This window comes from Nestor notabilis, unplaced genomic scaffold (genome assembly GCF_000696875.1).
Source record: "Nestor notabilis isolate BGI_N333 unplaced genomic scaffold, ASM69687v1 scaffold21451, whole genome shotgun sequence".
Taxonomy (NCBI): Eukaryota; Metazoa; Chordata; class Aves; order Psittaciformes; family Psittacidae; genus Nestor; species Nestor notabilis.
The window spans coordinates 15527-38456 of record NW_009916467.1 but is presented as its reverse complement, the minus strand read 5'-3'; the positions used below and the strand labels follow the sequence as shown (position 1 = coordinate 38456).

Genomic DNA, 22930 nt, shown 5'->3' with positions numbered 1-22930 from the left:
TGTGATAAATCACCCATGGGGTGAAGAGCTGGTGCCAGGGCTCAGCTGTGACCAGGAGGGCTCGGGGAAGGTGCAGTGGGGCTCAGCGCTGCCTGTACAAAGCACCCCAGCTCGTTTCAAGGAGAGAAAAGTGGCTTTGGTGATAAATGGCCCATGTGTGGGCTCGGAGCCTGCAGCATCCTCTCTGGTCTGCTTTGTGGTTGTCAGCAGGTAGGAAATTGCTTTGCCATCACGGATGTCCTTTCTGACTGCACCAGGGGGATGCATCAGGGCTTTGGGAGCAGTTCAGAGCCCCCTAATTGCACCAGGAGGATGGGCAGGAGGATGCACGGCAGGGTGCTGGCAGCACACGGAACTCAGTGCTACCAACGCCTTCCAGAGCTTCCTCTCCCTCCTGTGTTCCATTCTCACTGCAAAATAACTGAAGCCCCTTTGTTAGCAGCTCGCAAGAGCAGGTGAAAAGCTCTTTCAAGACAAGCGAAATGCTGCTACATAAAAGAAGGGGAGAAGGACCCCACAGTGTTGGTCAACACAGCTGCCCACGTGCCCTTGTGCAAAACGAGGCAGTAAATTCACACTAAGTGAGGTTTTGCAGTGAAAAGCTGCCCAAAACAACCCCAACGGGCCCCTTCCCTCCCCGCAGCACACTCACATCAGTTAAGGCCGCGTTGATGTAGTTGTTGCTGTCTCCATCCACGGAGATGAGGAAGGGAAGGCATCGGTCGGGCGGCAGGACGTCCATGCTGCGGTTCCTCTCCCGGTTGCGGGGCAGGAGGGCGATGCTGCACTCCTCCACGTCCAGGTGGGGAGTCACCGAGTTCAGGGTCTGCGGGTACACGTGGTCCCTGAGCTCTGCTCCTGTCTGCAGCAGGGCTAAAACCCCTGCCCACTGCTGGTCCCGGTGGCAGCGGGCACCAGGAGGATGAGGAGCAATGGGGTGTTGAGGAGGTGTTGGGGCTGCTCACCTGAAACTCCTCCCGCAGCTGTGAGGAGTTGCTTTGAGGCTCTATCCTCACCATCTCCTTGTAGGTGGGTTTGAACTCGCTGGCAGGGATGCTGGTCTCCCCACACAAGCAGGCTTCTAGGATGGCGTCGTGAATGAAGACGTACTGCTCCTTTGGGGGGGAGGCAGGAAAAGGGAGAGGGATGAGACCCCGCAACTGGCTGGTGACACCAGCCCCATGGCTGGCCATTCCATCCGCTCACCTCCGTCTGTATCATGTTGATCCTCCGTGAGCACAAGGTCTTCACGCAGTTGTAGATGTCCACAACACCCTCACACTCGGCCATGTCCAACATAACATCCAGGACGATGTAGCAGCCAGTTCTCCCTGTGCCAGCACTGGGGATGGAGGAGGAAAACACAGCAAGCACATTCCCATCTGCGCAGCATCCACATGCAGCTTGAGACACTGGCGGGCACGGAGCAAGGTCTGTGTGGGTCTGGCCAGGGCTGCCAGGACCTCACACCCCTTCCTAAGCACAGCCCAGTTTTGCCTTAAACCCCTCACCCAACACACCACTGTGTGTGTGACGGTCAGGATGTGGGGGGCAGAGGATGGGCATCCATGTCTAAGCTTCATTTTTACTCTAAGGCAGCAAAAACCATGGGGTTTGCAACAAAACCATCTGAGTGCCAACAGTCCTGCGGGATCCCATCCCAAGAGGGCTGAGAAGGATGCTCAGCTCCAAGCCCTGAGAGTGCCCTGGCATTGAATGGGTCTGAATTTCCCCACCCTCAGGTTAAGGATGAGCCCAGCAGGATGTTCAGAGCAGCAACAATATCCCATATCCTGGCATGGTTGGACTCACAGCCAAAGAGCTACTGATGCTGCAACTCCCCAGTGACATGTTGGGAACAGAACTGCTCCCCCTGCTCCTTTCCTACAAAGTCTTTTCCAATGAAATCCTAATTTCTGGGGCTGATGAATCACTCGTGGTGATTATCAATGATTACAGGCTAGGGGCACTAATCACACTCGCTGTGGCTGGTGAATGAATACTGATGAGGCAGTTGACAAGGAGAAATCAAATAAAAGAAATATAAAATACCCTCCCACTCATCAGCTCCTCCTTGTTTGCCCAGCAGAGGAAGAACCATTAACCCCCGCCTGCTCAGGGCACAGGAAGCCACTGCTGCTGCTCAGATGGGCCACTGGTGTCCTCACAGCTCCATTGTCCCAGTGGGTACCCTGCTGTCCTCTCCCCACTTCTCCCTTCAGACCCAACGTCCAGACCAGCAGCACCAGTCAAGCTGCCTGTGAGACCCTCACCCACAGGGACAGAGCTGTGCCATCAGTAACGGGTGCTGGGCAGTGAGGGACATCCAACCCAGGGCCCTCCCTGCCCCAGCCTTCCCTTGCTGTAACCCCATTTATGTATTTTCATAGACTGGTTTGGGTTGAAGGGACCTTAAAGCTCCTCCAGCTCCAACCCCTGCCCCGGGCCGGGACACCTTCCACTAGAGCAGGTTGCTCCAAGCCCCTGTGTCCTTGAACACTGCCAGGGATGGGGCAGCCACAGCTTCTCTGGGCAACTTCTGAACCCTGCTCAATATTTTAGCATCATTCAGAGCCAGAAGCTGAGCACCCACCTAAGACACAGCGTGATCCCTGACAGGACCATCCATACCCCCCTAAAACCCTCTCCCAGACCCCCAAAGCTGGCTCTGCCCCACAGGTACCTGCAGTGGAGGACGATGGGGCCCGCGTTGGGCGGGGGGGATGTATTTATCGGGCGGTGGGGATGCCTTCACCCTGCGGATGAAGGCCAGCAGCCCCGTGGCGTGGTAGGGGACACCATGCTCAGGCCATGATGTGAAGTGGAACTGCTTCACCTCATGCCGGGCCGAGTAGCCCCGCTGCAAGGGAAGGGTGAGATGGAGTGAGGAGGTTCAGGGAGGGAAATCCACCCAAAAGCATGTAATTTCATCATGGTCCATCAGCTGAGATGGACCAAACAACCACTTCAGCAGACCCACAGCTCCCTCCTCTTTGGCTGTAAGAGGGTTAAAAACCAGCCAAAGAGGAAGAGGAGGCTGCCACAGGTCTCATTTTATCAGCACCTTCGCTACCTGCCCTATAACTAGACTAATATCACATTCCCGTAGATTAAGGGGTAAATCCCACCAGTTCCATCCCCAGGTACCACACTGGAGAGTAACGGGCACATAACAAAAAAAAAGCATCCTTTACCCCTCCCACAATTACACGGTGCTCACATGGAAATTAAACACAACCCAAACCAAAGCAGGGCTGAGCCGCTCACCCCAGTGCAGGTCACAGAGCAGGGGAAAACACAAAGGGAAGGAGCTACCGGTATCCCCAGGGTTCAGAAGTTGCACCTCAACCAAGGGCAAAAGCCCCACCTTGGGGTAATAAACAGGGTATTGGCAAATGCCAATCTAGTGATGGGTAGAGATGGCCAAGGTGGTCAGTGAGGGCAGGAGCAGGTCCGTACCCTCTCGAGAGCAAAGGTGCGGACGGCGTACTCAGCCAACGTCTCCGACTTCACCAGCGTGATCTTGATGTCCCCGTACATCTCGGTGTCATCCGGCCAGTATTTGGAGCATTTCACCTGCAAGGAGAGGACACGATGGGGGTTTGGCTCTGCAGAGGAGGCTTCTGGCAGAGCTGGAGTCCGGAGGGAGCGGGATGGGATGTGGTCCTTACCCGGCCCACCTCCACCAGCTTGGTTATCATCACGATGCTGGAACAGTGCTCCTGCCACACCATGCGCCAGAAGTCGTACACCATCTCCTGCTTGGGGCCTGCGGGATGGAGGAAGGCCACCAGTGATGATCAGGCAGCACCAGCAGGACCTGGACCTGGCAGCACCACGAGGCCACCACGTTTCTCCTCCTGCCTCCACAGCACTAACACCTCAAACTGTTTTATTCACCCTTGTCCTCCAGGGATGTGCAGTGCCATGGGGGCAGCAGGAGGGGTGGGAGCTGCTCCACATTTCAACCATCCCATTTGGCCTCAAATTGGTCCATTCCCTCCCCTTATTGACCATGGAAGGTTAAATCCCACTCGGAATGAAACCCAGCTTCTAAATCAGGAGCTGCTGAGCAAGCAGCGTGAGGATGGAGGGAGCAACTCACCTTGTGTGGCTATGAAGTGGTTGGACCTGTGGTAGCCCTGCAAGGGAAGCAGAGACGTCAGTCCCAAGCTGGGGGAACACTGGGGTACTCAAGTGCTGGGACACAGCCCTGGAAGACATTTCCCAGTCACCCAATTGGTAGCAACTCCCCACGTCCTCACCACCAGCACAGTGCTACCCAGCACTGCAGCAGGAGGAGGCCCAGCAGCCACCATGCACCTCCTGCATCAATGAAAGGCTCACATAGAGCCCAACCCTCATCCGTGTCTGCACCACAGTCCCCAGCAGCATGCTGTGGGCAGTCCCGGCATCCACCAGCTTTATCCCAGCTCCGGCTACCACCAGCATCACTGCCAAGCAGGATAACACTACCACAAGAGCCCTGTTACTGATATCCCATCCCACAGCAGCCTCATGGTGCTGAGTGATGGCCCCGCTTCCTTCCTTCATCCCAGCTGCTTGCTGGGGCCATTCCCAACTCTTAACAGGGATGTGCCAGCCCAAGATGTGCATCCCAGTGAGGCCACTACTAAAGGAACCAGGGACCCAGCGTCCCACACGTTGGCCATGGGGCCAGCAGAGTTAAACTACATCATACACATGGAGGCAACGGTGGCTTCTTGGGCTCTGCTCTTCACCACCCCATGGAGGATATGCCATGGAGACCTCGCTTTCACCTTCCCTGGACCAGCCTGCTTCTCCCTAATTCTATTTAGCACCACACTCCCCAGTATGATGCCTGGGAAGAGATGGGAGCAGAGAGAAAGAAGAAGAGGGAAACCATCTACTTACTTCTCGGTTAATCCGAATCTTAACGATCCCGTTGGGACACAGGTTCGAGAGAGAAAAAGATCAGAGGCAGAGACATTAGTGAGGCACAGAACAAGAGACAGGTTAGAGCGGGTCATGGAGAGCCACAGGAGAGAAAGGACACATGGGGACAGGCACTGGGATGCTGCTCGGGCACATGGAACCCATCACGGTGGCATCAGGCCAGCGCTGACACACTGTGTCCTCTGTGCAGGAGGGAAGAGTGGGATTTGCTGCAGCTTCCATGAGATGCTCAAGCCTGTGCCCAACAGACTCCTCCTGCACCTCCCCATATCTCCGCATTGCAGGAGGTGACAGGAACATTGCTCCTGGAGGACATCACTCTTGGAGGACACAAGGGCTGAGCTCTGCCCTGACTCACATGCACTGACAGGATCAGGAGGCATTCCCAAGCTGCTCATTTGGCTCCCTCAACCTCTGCATCCTCCACCCATGGAGGATGGAGATCCATGGCCACAAAAGCAGGCAAGGGAAGAGAGGATGGAGCAGGGGAAGAGAGAGGGAATGAGGAAAGAAGGACAGAGCAGAGCAGAGCAGGGAGACACGCAGCAAAGCAGAAACTGCTGATGAACACAAATAGATCAGGCAGGTTCTTCATGGTGCATCTCAAGGATGCACAGATCAGCCCATCCTGAGCTCCTCCAAATGCTCCTGGACAGACCCTGGCAGACCACAGGGTCCATATGAAGCTCCTATTCCAGCCCAGACCCCCCAGAGACAGGCACCATCCCTACTTACATCGATGTAGTTGGCATTGATGTAGTCGGAGTTGGGATCACCCAGCAGCGGGTGCAGCTTCACCCGGTGACGGTCATCTGCAGAACAAGGGGAGAAGGGACTATCAGCACCCAGGGCCTGTGAGCATGGGGACAGCGTGTCACCCATGGGGCCCAGGGCTTGCACCAGAGCTTGTGGAGCTTGTTGTCTCCATCCCTGCAGGGTCATCACCAGAGATTCACACAGAATCATAGAATCAAACAGGTTGAAAAGACCTTTAAGATCATCAAGTCCAACCATTGCCCAGCACTGCCAAGGCCACCACTAACCCCTGGCACTAAATACAGAAGGGAGCAAGGTGGCTGTGCCACACTGACTGGAGAGAGCTGGTGAGGAGCATCCTGTCTCCAGTGGGGTCAAGTCTGTTTGGGGTGTCTAAGTCTTTGCTAAAGGCACTCACATGTCGACACGTGATCCTGTCTCCCTTTGGTCTTGTCTTTCTTCTTCGAAGCATCCCAGCCTTCAAAGAAGCTCTGTAAGGAAACAATGGCCATCACAACCCAAGGGCAAGATTGCGGGGTCCCCTTCCCAGCTCCAAACCTCACTGGGGAGCAGGATAGAGAGGATGGCCCCTCCATCCCACCACCTGGGTCCTGCAGCCCCAGCCCCAGCTCCATAGCATGCTCTGCCAGCTACACGCTTCTGTTGCATCCACAAAATGTCCCATTTTCCAGCAAATTATACAGTGCCTGGGTGTTTTTTCCCCAGGGTTGGTTTGGTTTTTTCTTCCACCTCCCCAGCCCCTTTCGCTCCCCAGCACAGAATAGGTTTCTGTGTAATAACAGTAACATTCCTATATTGGTGTAAGAGGAGGAAAGTGGAAGGAAATTACATGTTTTCTCCCCTCCCATAATATCTGAGTGCTTTCAAATGACTAGTTCCAAGAACATACAGGAGCTTTTCAAGGAGCACTAATGATTATCGCAAGCCCTGGTTTGTCCAATACATGAAAGGGGAGAGAAGAAAAAGAACAAGCTCGTGCGCTTGAAAGAGCCAAGCATTAAACAGTAATTTCATTGGGAAATTTCAATTGCCAGACCTGTGGGACACCAAAGAGTGGGGAAATCAACCCCACCGCGTGCGCTGCGGCGCAGGAGCGGGAATAGCGCGTTCCGTTACACACGCTCTAGGCCAGGGAGATGGGGTGGACACAGTGCAGCCAACAACCACCCTCTCCCATGTCCTGTCATAGAGTCACAGACTGGTTTGGGTTGAAGGAACCTTAAAGTTCCAACCTGCTGCCACGGGCAGGGACACCTTCCACTAGAGCAGGTTGCTCCAAGCCCCTGGGTCCAAGCTGGCCTTGAACACTGCCAGGGATGGGGCAGCCACAGCTTCTCTGGGCACCCTGTGCCAGCGCCTCAGCACCCTCACAGGGAAGAGCTTCTGCCTCAGAGCTCATCTTAATCTCCCCTCCCAGTATAAAACCATCTCCCCTTGTGCTAAAGCCATTCCCCGTTCTCCACAAGAGCTGCCAGATTGCAGAGAATTTGCCTGTCCTAGGCTGTGGCCATGCTTATCACAGGACAAGTGTGTTGGAGAGCAGAACATGGCATCGTGGTGCCCAGCAGGACATGAGGAAGGGAGAAGCATCCCCAGCCCTTGCAGGAGAGGCAGGATGATGCACTGCAGGCAGGAGGTGTGGGCTGGCAGGGCTGGTTTGGCTCATCTCGGGGACCTGTTCAAGCTGTTGATTAAATCCTGAGCTGCCAGGAGCAGGGATCTGATCCAGACCCAGGGACACGCCATGTGCTGGTAATACCTGCCCAGAGAGCTGTGAGCTCCCGCTCCTGCTGTCCGGAGCGCTGCAGCTCCGAGTGTGGAGCATCTTCTCCTTGCACACAGGTCCTACCTGTGCCACCTTGTCCATCCCACCTCCTGTCTTGCCCAAGACACCCACACAAGGTGCTCTCACCTCGTACTCCTGCTTGAAGCCGTAGCCTTCTGCCGTCTTCATCTGGTTGATATGCTGGAGGAGATCCGCCACCCGCACGGCGGGATGGAGCTGCCCGGTGTGATACGGGGACCCCTTGCGACCGCACTGGCGGCGGGGGGAGCCCCCCAGCAGGCTGCTGGACTCATTGACCACGCTGCTGCGCTGATCACCTGCAGAACAGGATGGAGAACCAGGGGCCATCAGGGAAGCAAAGCCTTGGACCACATCCCCATCACCTCCTCGCACCCACAGAGGGATGAGAGGACACCTGGAGATGTTGGTGCTGCAGCCAGTCTCTCAGTGGGGACCACAAGCAGACCCCCTTCTGTGCTCTCTGCAGCTCATCCTACACCACAAGCTGAAAATGTCCATTACAGCCTCTGAGGACCACAGCAGATCTCTTAGAAACCAGATCTTTCTGGGGTTAATAAGCTTATTTCCCATCGACTGAGGCAATTAACTCCCATGCAGACAAGTAAGAGCTATGTGCCCAAATACTCACACCAAGTCCTGACTTGAACAATCACGTTGCCAAAGTCTCCAGCCCAACTTAACAGGTAATTTTCCTCACTGCTAGAAATCGGCGCCTTATTCCCAGCACTGACACAAAGGGAGCTGCTGTTTAACGGGGAGGTTTATGCGGTGTTTACCTGGCTTATGCCTTTGCTGTGTAATTACCAGCAGAACCAGACTAAGACCTCACTTGTCAGGGCAAGGTCCCACACAGGATCCCGAAATCTGGGTCTGCACAAAACCTGCTGCTCTCCGCTGCTGCCAAGAGATGTGGCGGGCACGGATCCCACAGCACCCAGCCTGGAATGCCATCCACACGCTGCTGGGAAGCAGCTTTGCAAGACGGTGCATCCCGGATGTGGTTTCCCCTAACAACACTTCTAAAAACCACCCTTGCGAGCCATCTCGCCCACAGATCTCCCAGATTTGGGGTTTTTTGGTCTGCTCAAATGCCAGGAGCAGCCCCTCACCCCTGCCTGCACTCCCATGCAATGTGGGTGCACCAGGGGTGCAGGCACATACACACAGCAGGGCCTCTATCAGGCATCGCAGCCCCAGAGGAGATGATGCTCCAACCTTTGCAACCAGAAACATCTCCCACCCAAGGTGCCACCACTCGGCTGAGCCAACAGGACCACACGGGAGGGCCATGCTGTACCCTGTGGCACAGCTGATGGGCTCACCACCTACTGGGTTTAATGAGAAATTAAGTGCAGGTGTTCCCAAGGTGCCAACAGCTCCACATGCTGAGGACCTGCTCAGGTGTCCACAAGGATGAGGGACTTCTTTGAATGCAAAGAACCTGAGGCATGGCGGGGAACTGCCCCCAGCCATGGAGCACCCCATTCATTCACCTTCATTAATTAATGATGCCACAGCAGAGCCTGAGCTCCCCAAATCTCCTCCTCCACCCTCTACCAAGCAGAGGGATGAGGAGCAGCCAGCAGCAAAGCAAGGGAGAGGGTGGGGGGAGAAGAATCCAGCCCCAAAGCCCCCTTCCTTAAAGAATTTGAGGAGCAGCATCCCCAGCTCAGCCCCCTGAGAGGCTTTGAGTGTTTGGAGGACAGTAACTGGAAAATAATACACCTAGATGTATTAAGAGGAGGCAAAGTTTGCCCTCTGGGCTTCTATTATCCACGATACAATGCCGGGAAGTGTATTAATCCCGCAGTCGGCAGAGAAGAGCCGTGTGCGTAAGCAGCATCTTGAGGTTACTGTAACAGATGTTATTAGCATATGGTTGAAACTGGGGCATTCAAGGAGTTATTTTACAACTAAATCAGCACGGAGATGCATCCTCCAGTGGGTGTTAAATGATCAGTCTCCCTCTGATGTGAATGTGGTGCCTCGTTAACCCTTCAAAGCCCAGCAGAACACGGAGCAGAGCCACACCACGTCGTGGTGGGTGAAGGCTGGTGCAAAGCTGGTTCACCCAGCTTCAACCCCTCCCAGCCGCAAGCTCAGATCTCTGCTTTGAGAGGGCAAGATGCAGAGACCCAGCTCGAGCCACCCACAAGCGGTGGATGATGATAAAAGCTACTATAGACACTGATAAGATTGATGTCCTGGGAGGTCTAGGCAGGGCAGGGAGAAGCCTGCAACACGCCACACACATCACGCTAAAATAGGTGCAATACCCGCTACTGATCGTTGGACAAACACTTCAGGTGTTACTGGGATATTTAGGGATTATAGGGATGGGAGCGGGGTGGGGGGGAGATGCTGCAGTTCCCGGTCCTTACCTCGGTTGCTGTAGTTGTGGGTGTCCATGAAAGAGAGCCCCAGGCGCTCGTCCTCCTGCAGCGTGCTCTGGTCAGTGAAGCTCCTGTCGATGGCACTCATCATGTGGGTCTTCTCGTGGCGGTAGTTAATGGTGGCTTTGGTCATGTTGACGGGTTTTCTGCAGGAGGCAAAGAGGAGGAAGGGGGAAGAAGCACACAATAAGCAGGACTGACCCCATGGTGCTATGAGATCCCCTCCCAAAGCTACTGGGCTTGGGTTATTTCAGGGAGCAGGATGGAGTATTCCACCAGCAGTCACCACACTGGTATTCTGGTGCCCCAAGCTGGTTGTAGCCCCATACAGAGCATCCCTCACTGGCTGCAGCAACTCCAGCTGCTCATCCTCAACATCCCCTCCCCAATATCACCTAGATCTTAGGCAGAAGCTCTTCCCTGGGAGGGTGCTGAGGCGCTGGCACAGGGTGCCCAGAGAAGCTGTGGCTGCCCCATCCCCGGCAGTGTTCAAGGCCAGGTTGGACAGAGGGGCTTGGAGCAACCTGCTCTAGTGGAAGGTGTCCCTGCCCATGGCAGGGGTTGGAGCTGGAGGAGCTTTAAGGTCCCTTCCAACTCGAACCACTTCATGCTTCTAAAACCATGCCAGGGGGCCAAATCCATCCCAAGGCATAGGCTGAACCCCCTTGACCGCATGTGTGCTCAGCACCTACCAGGGAGGCTTTTCACCCCTGTGCAAGGTCCCCATTAGGCACCTAATGAAGATGCTGGAAAAGCCCAGGAGCTCTCACTAGAACAGAACCTCACATCCAAATTCCAGACATTTAGGTAAAACCAACCCAAACTGATTGAATGTTTTTGAGAGGCAGCATCACACTCCCAAGAAGCCAGAGCAGGGATTAAACAAGGGGAAGGACCAAGCAGAGATCTGAGCCCATGTTGGCATCTTGGATGGGCCGGGACACCGCCAAAATCCAGAATTCAACCCGGAGTCACTGACCCTTCCCTTTCCTGCTGCCTTCAGGCTCTAACAAGCTCAGCAGCATTATTTTCCCTGAGCCAAAGAGGCTTAAAATGTACTCGGCAGAGAAAAGCACTTGTTGGAGCACCAGGGCAAGGGGGATGGCTGGGAGGAAGGGTGAAGGAGAGAGAGAATGACAATTACTTACGGGTAATAGGAATAAGAATAGTAGTTCCTCCTGGCAAGCGTGCAAATAAAGAGAACAGCAGAAATTGCATAAGCAGCTTTTCTCTGGCACAGGGAAGGGGGGTTATGGGGCAACTCGGCTGCCAGAGAATTAAATGCACCATGAAGAAACCTGGTTCCTCTTTTGCATCCATAGTTATTTACTCCGGGTAGGAGCTGGGATCCCAGCAGCACAGCCCAAGCACCTGCTCTCAGGGTGACCCCAATCACTGCGCTGGCAGTGGGGTGTCCAAAGCACCCTTGGAGCAAGGGGTTATTCCACAGTTTTTAAGACTGAACAGCAAACACGTAGGGAGCCAGTTCGGGGTCAGGCAACCCCAGTGGGAGACAGGGTCAGGATGTCACGTTTCCAGTGCACCATTTATTACCAGCGAGTGTATTCCAGGGGTGCATTTCCACTCCACCACACCAGTGTTCTTCCAACAGCAACACACTCCAGAGGAGATTTATGAGTTCATTGCAGCTTCCCAACAGCCCCAAATTCAAGGCCCTCAGCACCAGGTCTGATTTGTGGCTCTGTTTTGTCCTTCAACAGGTTCACCCTGGGGTGCTGAATCAAAGCTGCTCCTCCTCCTGCCTGCAGCACTGGTGATAGGAAGGCAGCAGCCGCACTCGTGGCTTCCTACCCACAGCATCACTCCCAAAACCACACCAGCACTGCCAGCATTTGCTCCATCAGGGACAGACCCGATGCTGCACACTCGGGAAGCATCCCAGAGCAATGGCAGGGTGCTGGGTGTAATCAGCAGTAATCCTTCCAGGGCGAACGAAGCCATAAAGAGCTTTGCAGATTTACAGGGGCTGAGGTTGTGCCCTGCTCTTTTTCTCTTCCCCCTGGCTCTTTATGTACTTTCCTCCCATCATCCCAAGCCCGACATGGAGAAGGCATTTAATTGCTGCCCTTTCTCCCCCATCCTTTCAGAGCCTCCCCCCCGGCTCAGCACCGCTTCCCAGGGCGCTGCGCCCGAATGAAAAGCAGCAGCCGCATCCCCAGTGCTCCCAGGGATGAGTGTCCCAAAAAAGCCTTGTCCTCCTCCCTCCCACCCCACTGAGCTTCCCAAGTGAAAGCCCCCATGGCCGCATGCACAACCAGGCACGCTCAGCTCCCCATGCTGGGGAGCAGGGGGATCCCATGGGGTTGGGAGAGCAGTTTGGGGGTCCCGAGGGATCATCAGCACTGGGAAAATCTCTCTTCCAGCGTGCACCCAGATTTTAACCCCTCATTTAGAGCCAGCTGGAGGCTCTTGCCAAGGGATTGGTCCCATTTCTCTGGCAGCTCAGTGGTTCCCCATTAAAACAAGCCGAGGAGGAGCTGGGATGCTCTGAGTACCTGCACCCTGGGGCACCCAGTGCAGGCAGCCACAGGAAGACCCAGTGCTGGGAGATGCTGGGTGCTCCTCTGCCATCTCAGAGAGGATCAGCAGAGGGGTGATACTGCAAATGCCTTCCCCTCCTGCCCATCTCCAGGAACACCCGCTCCATGCAAGGGAACCATACACAGCCCCCTCCCCAATCCACCCCAATGGCAGGGAACCAGCAATGCTCCCACAGATGGATCCAAGGCAGTGGGGAAGCCCAGGGACAACACCTCAGAGCAGATTAAGTCAAGTTTTGTGATTTGGGCCTGGAGGGGTGCAGGGCTGCACACCCTAGGGTCCCCATCTGCTGTTAGCAGAGGGAGAGCTGGTGGGATGGGGACAGCCAGGGCCAGTGCTGGCCCAGTGCCCCTCCGAGTCGGATCCTGACCACCAAGCAGCACAAAGCCAAGAAACAGCAGAAAAAGAGGGATCAGCATCACCACCAGTAGCTCCCAGTTAGAGCAGGGGTGGTGGTGAAGGGCTGAGCTGGGAGGAAGGGACGGATGGAGGCACCAGGTCTCCTTACCCTTTCCGAATGACGACAATGATGGCTCCCAGGAGGATAATGAGGACGATGAGGCCTCCAGCACAGATCCCCAGGATGAGGCCCATCTCCTCCGAGTGCTGCGACACCTCGAGGGGACGCTTGCTCTCTTTGCAGGCAGCTGCCAGGGGACAAGCACAGGCAGGAGGGGTCAATGCTCAGCTCCAGGTGGGGTGGCAACATCACACGGGAAAACACTATTTTTCCCATAGGATGCACATTGCTCCTTGAACACCACCAAGATGTCATGGGGCTCTGCAGTGCCACACTATGACCATGGGCAAGTCACTCTCTCTGTTTCAATGGGTGAGAAGGTCCCTTTGTGCCACCTTCCATCACACCCAACATAAGCTTGTCCATCCCTGGATTCAGCATTCAGCTCTACCAACTCCAGCCTCCCACGACCACCATAGTCATGGCATCAAGAGGAAAAACTCAGCTAAGGAAAAAGCCCAGACACCAAAGAAAGTGGGAAACCAGAGCATGGGATGGGGCTGTGACAAACCATCACATGCACCCTACCACCACCACCACTGGTAATGACACACACCAGCACGGCCCCGGCCACCAGAGCAGCCCCAGGTTCAGGTCCACAACCTCGGTGGGATCCCACCAGATGGAAAGGGAGGGCTCACCTTTGCGAGCGATCCGGACACAGTTCAGCCGGGTTTCCTATGGAGGGAAAAACAGGGATCAGTGATGGATGAGCATCCCGGCGGCTCCGCTCCGGGCCAGGCTGGTCCGTTGGTGATTTGACCCCCACATCGGTGGAGTTTGCAGGTGCTTTGTGCTGCAGCACCCACTGCTGAGCCAAAGGAGCTCCTGGGGACACGCGCACCAAGAGGTGCTGATGAATGATCTGTCCCCAGTGTCCCCTAAATCAGTGTCCACAGATTTAGCCAAGGTCACTGCTCCAGGCATAGAGGGACAGCAAAGCTCCAGATCATCAAAGGAGGGACCCAGCCGAGCCGCAGGTCACCAGCATGTCACCATCTCCAGCTGAAACACTCCCAGGTCACCATTCAGAGCTTCATGGGGATGGTTCTCATCAATCCAAGTTTTCAAGCCCCAGCCCCGTGCTCTGCACGTGCTGCCAAGGTTCCCAGGAGGGCTTCCAGCCCACGTCTCCAACAGTTCGAGCACCTGCATTTTTAGGGGTGGGTTCAGCTAAAATATTCCGTCTTTCCAAGCATCCAATTTCTGTTGCAAAATAAAAAGCACCATTTTGCCAGGAATGGATCTTCCCAGAGCATCCTTGGGACACCAGTGCTGGCAACCCTACTCCATCCACTCGGATCAAGAGTGTGGCACAATGTGCCCAGGGCTCCGGCACTGCTCTGCTTCAGGTCACCAGCTCCTGCTTCTTGCTCCATCTGGCACAAATCCCACAAAAAACCCGAACTGGGATCCAGTTTTCCCGTGATGTCTGACGGCAGCTGGGATAAATCCATTGCCTCCCTTTTATAAGACAGCGTCAGCTACCAGTTTTTATCCAGCAATGCCCAAGTGAGCCAGAGCAGAGCTCCTCCCTGTCCATCTCGGCTGTGATGATAACCCAGCAAGGTGCAAACAATCCCAGAGCAAAGGATTCAAAAGCTGTTCCAGCAAGATGGAGCCACGTGGGATGAGGATGCTGCCGTGGTCCTGCTGCTCTGCTTTCACAGCTCATCCTCCTCTGGGTGGGATGGGAGCTGTTGGAGCAGGTGAAGCTGAGAAGGGTCCTGTGGGGTCCCACCAGAACAGGCAGCAACAGGCAGGGAAAAAGCATCTCGGGAATTTGGCAGCCTCCCAGGAGCTCCCTGCAGCAGCTGCTGTGTCAGCAGCAAGTCCCAGCATTGTGCACCCAGCTCTTGCTGCCCAAATGGTCCTTCTCCAAGCCGGGATTAGCTCCAGGAATGTGGTCTCTCCAGCACGGGCTGGGGTTCCAGTCCATACCACAGCGCGTGGCAGAGGCTGGGCTCCTCCACCCCTGGCATCAGCATGAAGAAGGGGACATGCACACCCCCAGGAGGAAGGGGGACATTCATCCATGATCCCAATGTGCCCTAAGGGTGGCCTGGAGCACCAGCTCCCCCGGCCCAGGACACTGGGGGTGAGCCCAGAGCAGGGGCCCAGGGGAGGGGGATCATAATGAGTCCCATTTTTAACGACACCCTCCCCAGACCCCGGCTGAGCTCCTGCCTGGTCCAACCCCGGCCACCCCACTGGATGGACAGGGGTCCCATGGCTACTCACCCCTTTGAGGTTGCTCATGGCTTGGAAGTAGATGAGATAAGCCTTCTTGGGCTCCAGCGGTGGGTTCCAGTAGCCACTGTAGGTCTGGTTGTCTCCCACAGTGAAGGGTTTGGCTTCAGTGAGGCTGCTGGCGGGCAGCTCAGCCCCAAAGTAGTGCACGGAGCCACGGGACACGGCGTCATCGAAGGTGAGTGGCACTGGGAAGCACTCCTGCCCTCCCAGCTCCCGCTTGAGCTTCCTGGGCCGCTCTTCTTCCACAATGACCTGGTAGGTGCTGGTGAGGGCCAAGCATAGGTCAGCTTTGTGAAGAAGAAGGTCCTGCCCTTCCCTTGGAGCTCGACCCCAACATCCATGTCGTGCCACCCCGCTTGTGGGGCTCTTGCCCTCGCACAACCCCAACCTACCTGATGGGAGCCCCCCTGCCCTGCGCCGGCCGCAGCAGCACCGTGATGGTGCTCTCCGACTCGCTCAGCGGTGATGGCATGTCCCCGTAGTCGAAGGTGGGAGCTGCAAAGGGAGCAGGAGACAGTGGGCAGGGGTGAGTCCTGGTCCCCACGGATGCACTTGGGGCTGTTCCCCATCCAGGGCAGAAACTGAGGCACGAGCAGCCTTACCCATGGCAAGATACCACCGAATGGTGCCATGGGAGTTCCTCCAAATGAAGAAAACCCCTCGAGGTCTTGCCAAGCGAGGGAGAGGACGCACAGGTTATCAGCACCAGTCTGGCAGAGGGGAGGAGACGGGAGCAGGACCCAAGCTAAGCGGAACCCCAGTGCTCCCTGAGATGCACCCTGGGGTCAGCACCACTCTGGATCAGTGTGAGCATCCCACCACAGGGCAGAGCACACCCAAGCCAGCCCAGCAGCACCCCCAGAGCAAGGTGGGGGACTCCCTTGTGCCTGGCATAGCCCCATGGTCCCCATGCCATCACTAGCAACCACTCTGCAGTTCAATGTCCCCATCAGGCCTCATCTCAGCCCATTAGCTGCGGACTCCACAGGCATGAGCAAACAGCCCCAGGTACTGTACGGCTTATTAACAAAGCCTAATTAATCTCTTTCTTGTACACTGACAGCTCAGGCAGCACCAGCACACCAAGCTGGCCAGACTGCCCACAGCCAGAGACCAGCTGATGGGTTTGGGGGGCTGCTCATGGTGCTCACCAGCTGCCACCACCACGAGCATCCTTCGATAGCAGCATCCAGTCACACTGGGTCCAGCACTACAGAGGAGAAGCCCCAGCACCAGGCGTGGAGCCGAAGGGAACCTACCAGAGATGTTGGTGGTGATCTCGGTGAGCGCTGTCTGGCCAAAGCCCTTGCCGGTGCGGGCCCGCACGGAGAAGAGGTAGGTGGTGCCGGGGTGGAGGTTGGAGAAGACGTGGTAGGTCTCGTTGCGGAGCTTGGAGACGGTGCGGCGCGGGCCAGGCACGTTCACCGCCGGGTCGGAGGACTCGATGCTCTGGTAGCTGATCTGCAGGGACAGGGCAGAGCATCACCAACGGCCACAGGAGAGGGGAGAGACCCCAGATCTGGGCAGAGAAGGGGTTAAAGGGATGAATTCAGAGGAGGGGATGGTCAAGGGGCAGCCTGGCAGATGCTTCTGGGGGTAAATCAAAAGCAGAGGTTCATCAGAAAAGCCACTGCAGGTTAACGCCAGTGACTCCAAAAGAAGGACTCCCCAGCAGGGACAATCCCTGCCAGGACGGGGATGGACACAGGCTGGATCCATGTTCCAAAACACCTGAAGCAATGCTCCAGCCACCTTTAATCCCCACAGCCAAAAGCAGCAGTTGCCCCGGATCCCCAACAGGACACTCCTGTGTCCCATGTGGGTGCCGCATCCGGCCAGGATGTACCTCGTACTGTGTGATGAGACCATTGGGCTCCACTGGTTCCTCCCACTTCAGAAAGATCATGTCCTCCAGCGGGGTGAAGGTGAGGGACTCGGAGGCGATGCCGCCGGGCACTGGGGAAGGAGAAGGGATGTGCTCGGATACAGCAAGAAACCCATCTGGAAGGAGAAATCCTCCAGGAAACCCCTCCAGGCGTCTGCAGTGGCTCCCCAGGGAGATGCTCCTCATGGCGCTGATGCTCCAGCCCCCTGGTGACACTTTGCCACGGCAGGGGCAGGTTTGGCACAAACCCTGCAGGTATCATTCCTGGTATCTCATAGTAGCAAGACTCCCGTGTGCTGTCACCAGTGCCCGAGTTCACCAGTGCAAGGAAAGCAAAACCAACAGGTTTCCTTTTCCCAAACAACCCAAATTCCCTCCCAGAGCCATAGGTATCCTCAGGAGACTGCCAGCACTCCCCACGGTGAGCGATAACATCCTCAGCTGCAGACAGGCTTGACATGCCCCAGCCTTCCTCTCTAATTAGCGCCAACATCAATAATAACTGCAAACTAACAGCAACCAGCAGCACTGGCATCAATTTTGGCTCCTTCTCCATGGATTTCTCAACCCAAGGGGGTCGTTGAGGAGGCAATGGCTCAGCAAAGACCCCCACTCACCAGCAGCATCCTCCACTGTGGGCTTGAGTACCTGAAACATGCACCCCCCCCGTTCAGATCTAATTACAGGGCCGAGAGAGGGATCGCCTTCCACGCACTTCCCACCGTGCAAATACACAATTTCCACTTGATTTACAAGTTAATTTAATCAGAGGCACCATGTCCTACACGTGTACACAAGGCACGTATTAAATTCACAGCAAATTATGGAAACCTTTAGGGCAGGAATATGTGTCTCTCTGTATATAACCTATCTGTACATATAGGCACCATGCATTGAGACCAGCAGAGGCACACAGGGTGTGTACATACCTTTCTGCCATCCATACACGGGTTTATTTATGTCTGTATTTATATCTGTTTATTCTGGCGTGCACTGCATGCACCCTGCCTGCAGGGAAGGGAACTGGCTCCCTGCACGCACCTCCCCGCAGCACCAACATGCTGCAGTGGTGTTTCCATAGGTACCCAGGATTGAGTCTCCTTGTTTCATGCAGGCATAGACCAAAATCTCCAGCTGTGGGTCACCAGCCTTGCCTGGATCTATATGGGACACTTAAACACCAGCTGGGCAACCTATGGATGCAGCATCCTCTTCTCTCAGTGCCCTGCACAGGAGCCAGCAGGACTTTGCTCAGGGTCCAAGGGGGACGTTGTGAACAACACCCTTGGACTGGCCCTATTATTAACGCTCCAGAAACAGGGTTTCCAACCCAAAACTTCCAGTGCCTAAAGGGGTTGACAAGAAACCTGGAGAGGGGCTTTGGACAAGGGATGGAGGGACAGGACAAGGGGGATGGCTTTAACCTGCCAGAGGGGAGGTAGAGATGAGCTCTGAGGCAGAAGCTCTTCCCTGGGAGGGTGCTGAGGCGCTGGCACAGGGTGCCCAGAGAAGCTGGGGCTGCCCCATCCCTGGCAGTGTTCAAGGCCAGGTTGGACACAGGGGCTTGGAGCAACCTGCTCTAGTGGAAGGTGTCCCTGCCCGGGGCAGGCGTTGGAGCTGGGTTAAACTTTAAGGCCCCTTCCACCACAAACCAGTTTGGGATTTACGATTTACCCACTTGGGATGGGGGGTGCAGCCCACACCAGGGCTCCCCCCACCCTGAGACAAGCTCAGTGCTGCAGTGGTGGATGCTGCAACCGAAGCTGGGCTCATGCCAATATAAACCACAATCAAAGATCCTATTATTAACAAGCCTTCACCACCTTGGCTTAATTTCACAGGCAGCTGCTTATCAGCCAGTTCTAGTAGCTCAAATCCTCATCCCCCTCACAGGAAGGCAACAAGATGCTGGACCATACCCATAATATCTGCAATATATCCACAGCCATCAAGCTATCTCCCCCAAGACCAGACCTATGCACAGCCCCGAGTTCAACCCAAGGGGGAAGCCACAAGCCCCAGTTAATCAAGGCACTGGGGACAGCAGCTGGAGTGATCACGGTATAGCAAAAAGACATCTGGAGCTCCGGTATTAATATTCAATAAGAAAACAGCTGGAGCAGTCACAGCACACTGAGAACAGCTGAAGCTATTAGAGCTGGAAAAGAAAGCATCAGGAGCATAAAGCTGGGTGCCCCGGGTCGAGCAGGCTCAGGGTTGGGGATACACAAAGTGCTGATGTGCAGAAAAAGGTGCCAAATTCAGGCTTTCGAGATGAAAACGGGACCTGGAGACTGTCCCAGCTCCATTCCAGCTGTGCAGGCTTTGCTGCCCAGCCCGGGAAAACGGGAGCCATGAGCCACGCGCACACAAAGCCGCGTGTTTCACTGGGTGCCGAACCAAGGCAAGTCCCACGCAGGGGGATTTCATGGCAAGCTTCTCCTTGGGACTCATCCAGCGGGGCTGGAGCCGGCTGGATCCCCTGCAATTATCAATTCTTCCACCTTAATCACCGTTACTTGATGCTAAGAAGTGCTCTGGAGATTAATTACCTCCTTGCTTAACAGTTTGCACTGGTGACACGGAGACAGCCAGGGATGCTTCAGCACCCAGCACCCACCCCGGGGTGCAGTGGCTCCTTGCACCCCATGCAAGCTCCAACTGCTGCTTCCCTCCACAGAGCAGGATAAGACCCCTCACCCCACCAGCCGCAGCACTTTTTGGGCTGCCCAGCTGTCCTTGAAGGCCAAGTCACCATGGCAGGGGGAGGAGATGCTGATGGATCAGCGAAGAGGATGTGATGAGCAGAAGGAATCATTAGCAGGGAGATGCCAGCCCTGAATGTGGCCTGGTGCTGATGGGTGGCACTGGAGACATGGAGCCAGCTCTGCCCTGTAGCTCCTGACACATTCACTGGATCTCCAGAGCCCCAAACAACCTGAGCACTCTGCTGATGAGGAGCCGCAGCCAGGGACCACGGTGCAGGGTCAGGCCAGGCCCAGGGGATCACTCCAGTGGCCCCAGCTCCAGTACATCCTCAGGGAAGGGACGAGCAGGGGCAAGAGATGGCAAACCCAGGAGTCCTGGAGCAACACTGGAACCTCCAGTGAGGACATGAGCCCCACTCAGCTGCCAGCAGTGGGGACACAGCCCCAAGACACAGCCAAGAGCAGGGAGAAGAGAAACAGCTCGGCTGTTCAGGAGCAATATTGCTGGTAAATAAGCAGGGCCAGACACCCTGTACCAACACACACTCACCCATAGGGCTTGTTTCACAACCCAAACCCACCCAAGAGCAAGCTTAATCAAGGAAGAGCATGGGGGAAGCTAAGAAAAGCCACCCTGGGCTCTGCTTAACAGCACTCCCAGAAATGTAGCGATGCTGAATTAATCACCGACCAAGCAGATAAAAGATGTTACCTCAGTGTAAAGCATTAATTGTTTTAATTGTTATTATTATCGCTGCCAGGCTTTGGTTCCACACTAAGGGATGAGCAAGGATGACTCGTGCTGGGAGGAGCTGCCCATCACTCAGCTCTTGCACCCGCCACCAGACCAGGCACGCTAAAACACTCTGCTCCAAGGACAAGGGCGGTGTTCCTGCAGGGACATCCCCATCCTGTCCCCTTGCCCCCCAACACCACTCTAAACATTCAGCATTTCCCAGCCACATCACTGCTCCTTTTTCTCACACCCCCACGCGCAGCTCTGGGGCTGCAACAGCCTTTTCCCTTCCCTCTCAGTGCAATGGCCACAGGAGATATTCCCATCATGCCCCTGGCTGAGAGCTACAGATGTGCATCGTGCCATGGGAAACACCCCAGCAGCTCATCAGCTGTGGAGCCCCATTTCTGGGGATGATCACAGAATCATGGAATGGTTTGGGTTAGAAAGGACCTTAAAGCTCACCCAGCTCCAACCCCCTGCCACAGTCAGGGACACCTTCCACTAGAGCAGGCTGCTCCAAGCCCCATCCAAGCTGGCCTTGAACACTGCCAGGGCTGGAGATGCACCTCCCTGAGCGGACTCACCATCCTCATCCGTCTGGAATATCACCTCCTTGCCCTCCTTGCGACCCTCGGGGTTGGAGAGGATGAGCTTGACGTGGATGTTCTTGTAGGGCAGCAGGTTTTTGATGGTGTAGCGGTTGGCGTTGCGCTCCATCTTCACGCACTCCTGGAAGGTTTGGTTGTGGCCGGTGCCCACGAAATAGCGGTAGCAGAGGGAGACAGTGTAGGTGTGACAGCGGGTCAGGTTGTAGCCCAGCGGCTCCCACTGCAACGTCAGCTGCCGGGACTGGATCTCGGAGAAAGCCAGGCCTTTGGGGGCCCGCATGGGCTCTGCAGGGAGCAGAAATGGGGAGAGGTGAGTGACACAGCAAAACATCCTGTGGGTTTATGTCTATTGCCAGGGAAAGCCCTTTTGCAGCATGGAAACAAGATCACAGAATCCCAGACTGGGATGGAAGGGACCTTAAAGCTCATGAAGTTCCAACCCACTTGCCGTGGTGGAGCATCCGCACCACAAACAGCCCACAGTAACCAGATAAACGTGCCTGCATGATGGGAGCCCTCACATTTTCATCAAGCCCATGCCAGGCTCTTGAAAGGACAGAGACCAAGTTCCATTGCCGGGAAGGAGTTTAATTAGCTCTAATTGGCGTGAACAGGAGAAGGACTCAGCTTTAATGAGCAGCCAACAGCACATACACACACACATGGGTGGTTTGGGTTAATGGCAGGAAACTCCTCTCCACAGCCAAGGCTGGTGGGAAGGACACTGAGAGGGATGGAGAGTCTTTGTCCACCTGGCCCCAGAGCTGATCCCACAGGTGATTCCCCCGGGATTTGCACGGTGGAGGAGCTGGGACAGCTCAGGGCTACAGGAGACTTCTGCAGCCTCAGCAGATGCTCCTGCAGGTCCCGATGCCCTCAGGGACTGTGCAAAACCTCAGTTTTGGAGGGACAAGCACAGCAAGAGGCACACAGCCCCACGCTGCAGGAACCCAGCCTTAAACCACATCTGGCTCTACCAAAAGCCACGAACCCTCAGCCCTGATGCCTCTGCACAGGCTGATCACGTTGGTTGAGGATCCGGCCTCATCCATGCCCCTGCTACCCTCCAGCCATGACCACAGTGTGGGTTTAATTAAGGGTCCCTCCTGAGATGCTGTGTACAGCCACTGAAAAGTCAATTAAAGGTGGATCCATCGGAGCAGGGATGCTTCAAGCTCCCTGACTGCATCAGCAAACACCCTCAGCATCCATCCAGCCCCAACCATGCTCCCTGCCTGGGGCTTGGGGTGGCAGAGGACCTTGCCCAAGGCCACTCAGGGTGACCAGGATGAGTTGTGGGTCTCACCTGCACACTTGGTGCGGCTGATGAGGGGTGGCCCCGGTTTGCCGGTGCCCCCCTCCCCAGGCCGGGTGAGCAGGACACTGATCTCATACTCCGTGTCGGGATCCAAGTGCCAGAGCTTGTAGGTCTGCATGTTGACAGCGTGGACCTCCGACCAGGGCCCCGAGGTCATGCGGTACTCGATCTCCTTGCGCACGATGGGGCCGTCGCCGATGATGGAGTTGGTGTTGAGTTGGATGATGAGGTAGGTGGAGCCAGCCCGGAGCAGCTGAGGGGGTGCAATGGGTGTTGGGGGCTCTGGAAGAGAGCAGAGAAGGGGTAATGGAGCATCCCCCTCCAGAAGCAGTTCCACAGCATCCCCAGACATGGAATCATAGAATCCCAGCCTGGTTTGTGTTGGAAGGGACCTTAAAGCTCATCCAGTTCCAACCCCCTGT

General features: G+C 55.7%; 1 protein-coding gene across 1 annotated transcript in view; it reads right to left on the bottom strand.

Annotated features, from left to right (window-relative positions):
- LOC104413569 (receptor-type tyrosine-protein phosphatase U-like) overlaps positions 1–22930 on the bottom strand; it is a gene marked incomplete at its 5' end in the record, with an annotated part of 41558 nt that overhangs the window by 10031 nt on the left and 8597 nt on the right. The window contains 21 exon segments of the mRNA XM_010024601.1: positions 653–826; positions 966–1115; positions 1207–1342; positions 2684–2730; positions 2732–2860; positions 3460–3576; positions 3672–3769; positions 4106–4142; positions 5674–5750; positions 6113–6185; positions 7628–7818; positions 9904–10061; positions 11064–11093; positions 12986–13124; positions 13639–13675; positions 15239–15512; positions 15643–15745; positions 16510–16711; positions 17097–17206; positions 21167–21475; positions 22497–22790. Coding sequence (XP_010022903.1) covers positions 653–826; positions 966–1115; positions 1207–1342; positions 2684–2730; positions 2732–2860; positions 3460–3576; positions 3672–3769; positions 4106–4142; positions 5674–5750; positions 6113–6185; positions 7628–7818; positions 9904–10061; positions 11064–11093; positions 12986–13124; positions 13639–13675; positions 15239–15512; positions 15643–15745; positions 16510–16711; positions 17097–17206; positions 21167–21475; positions 22497–22790 — 2885 coding nt within the window.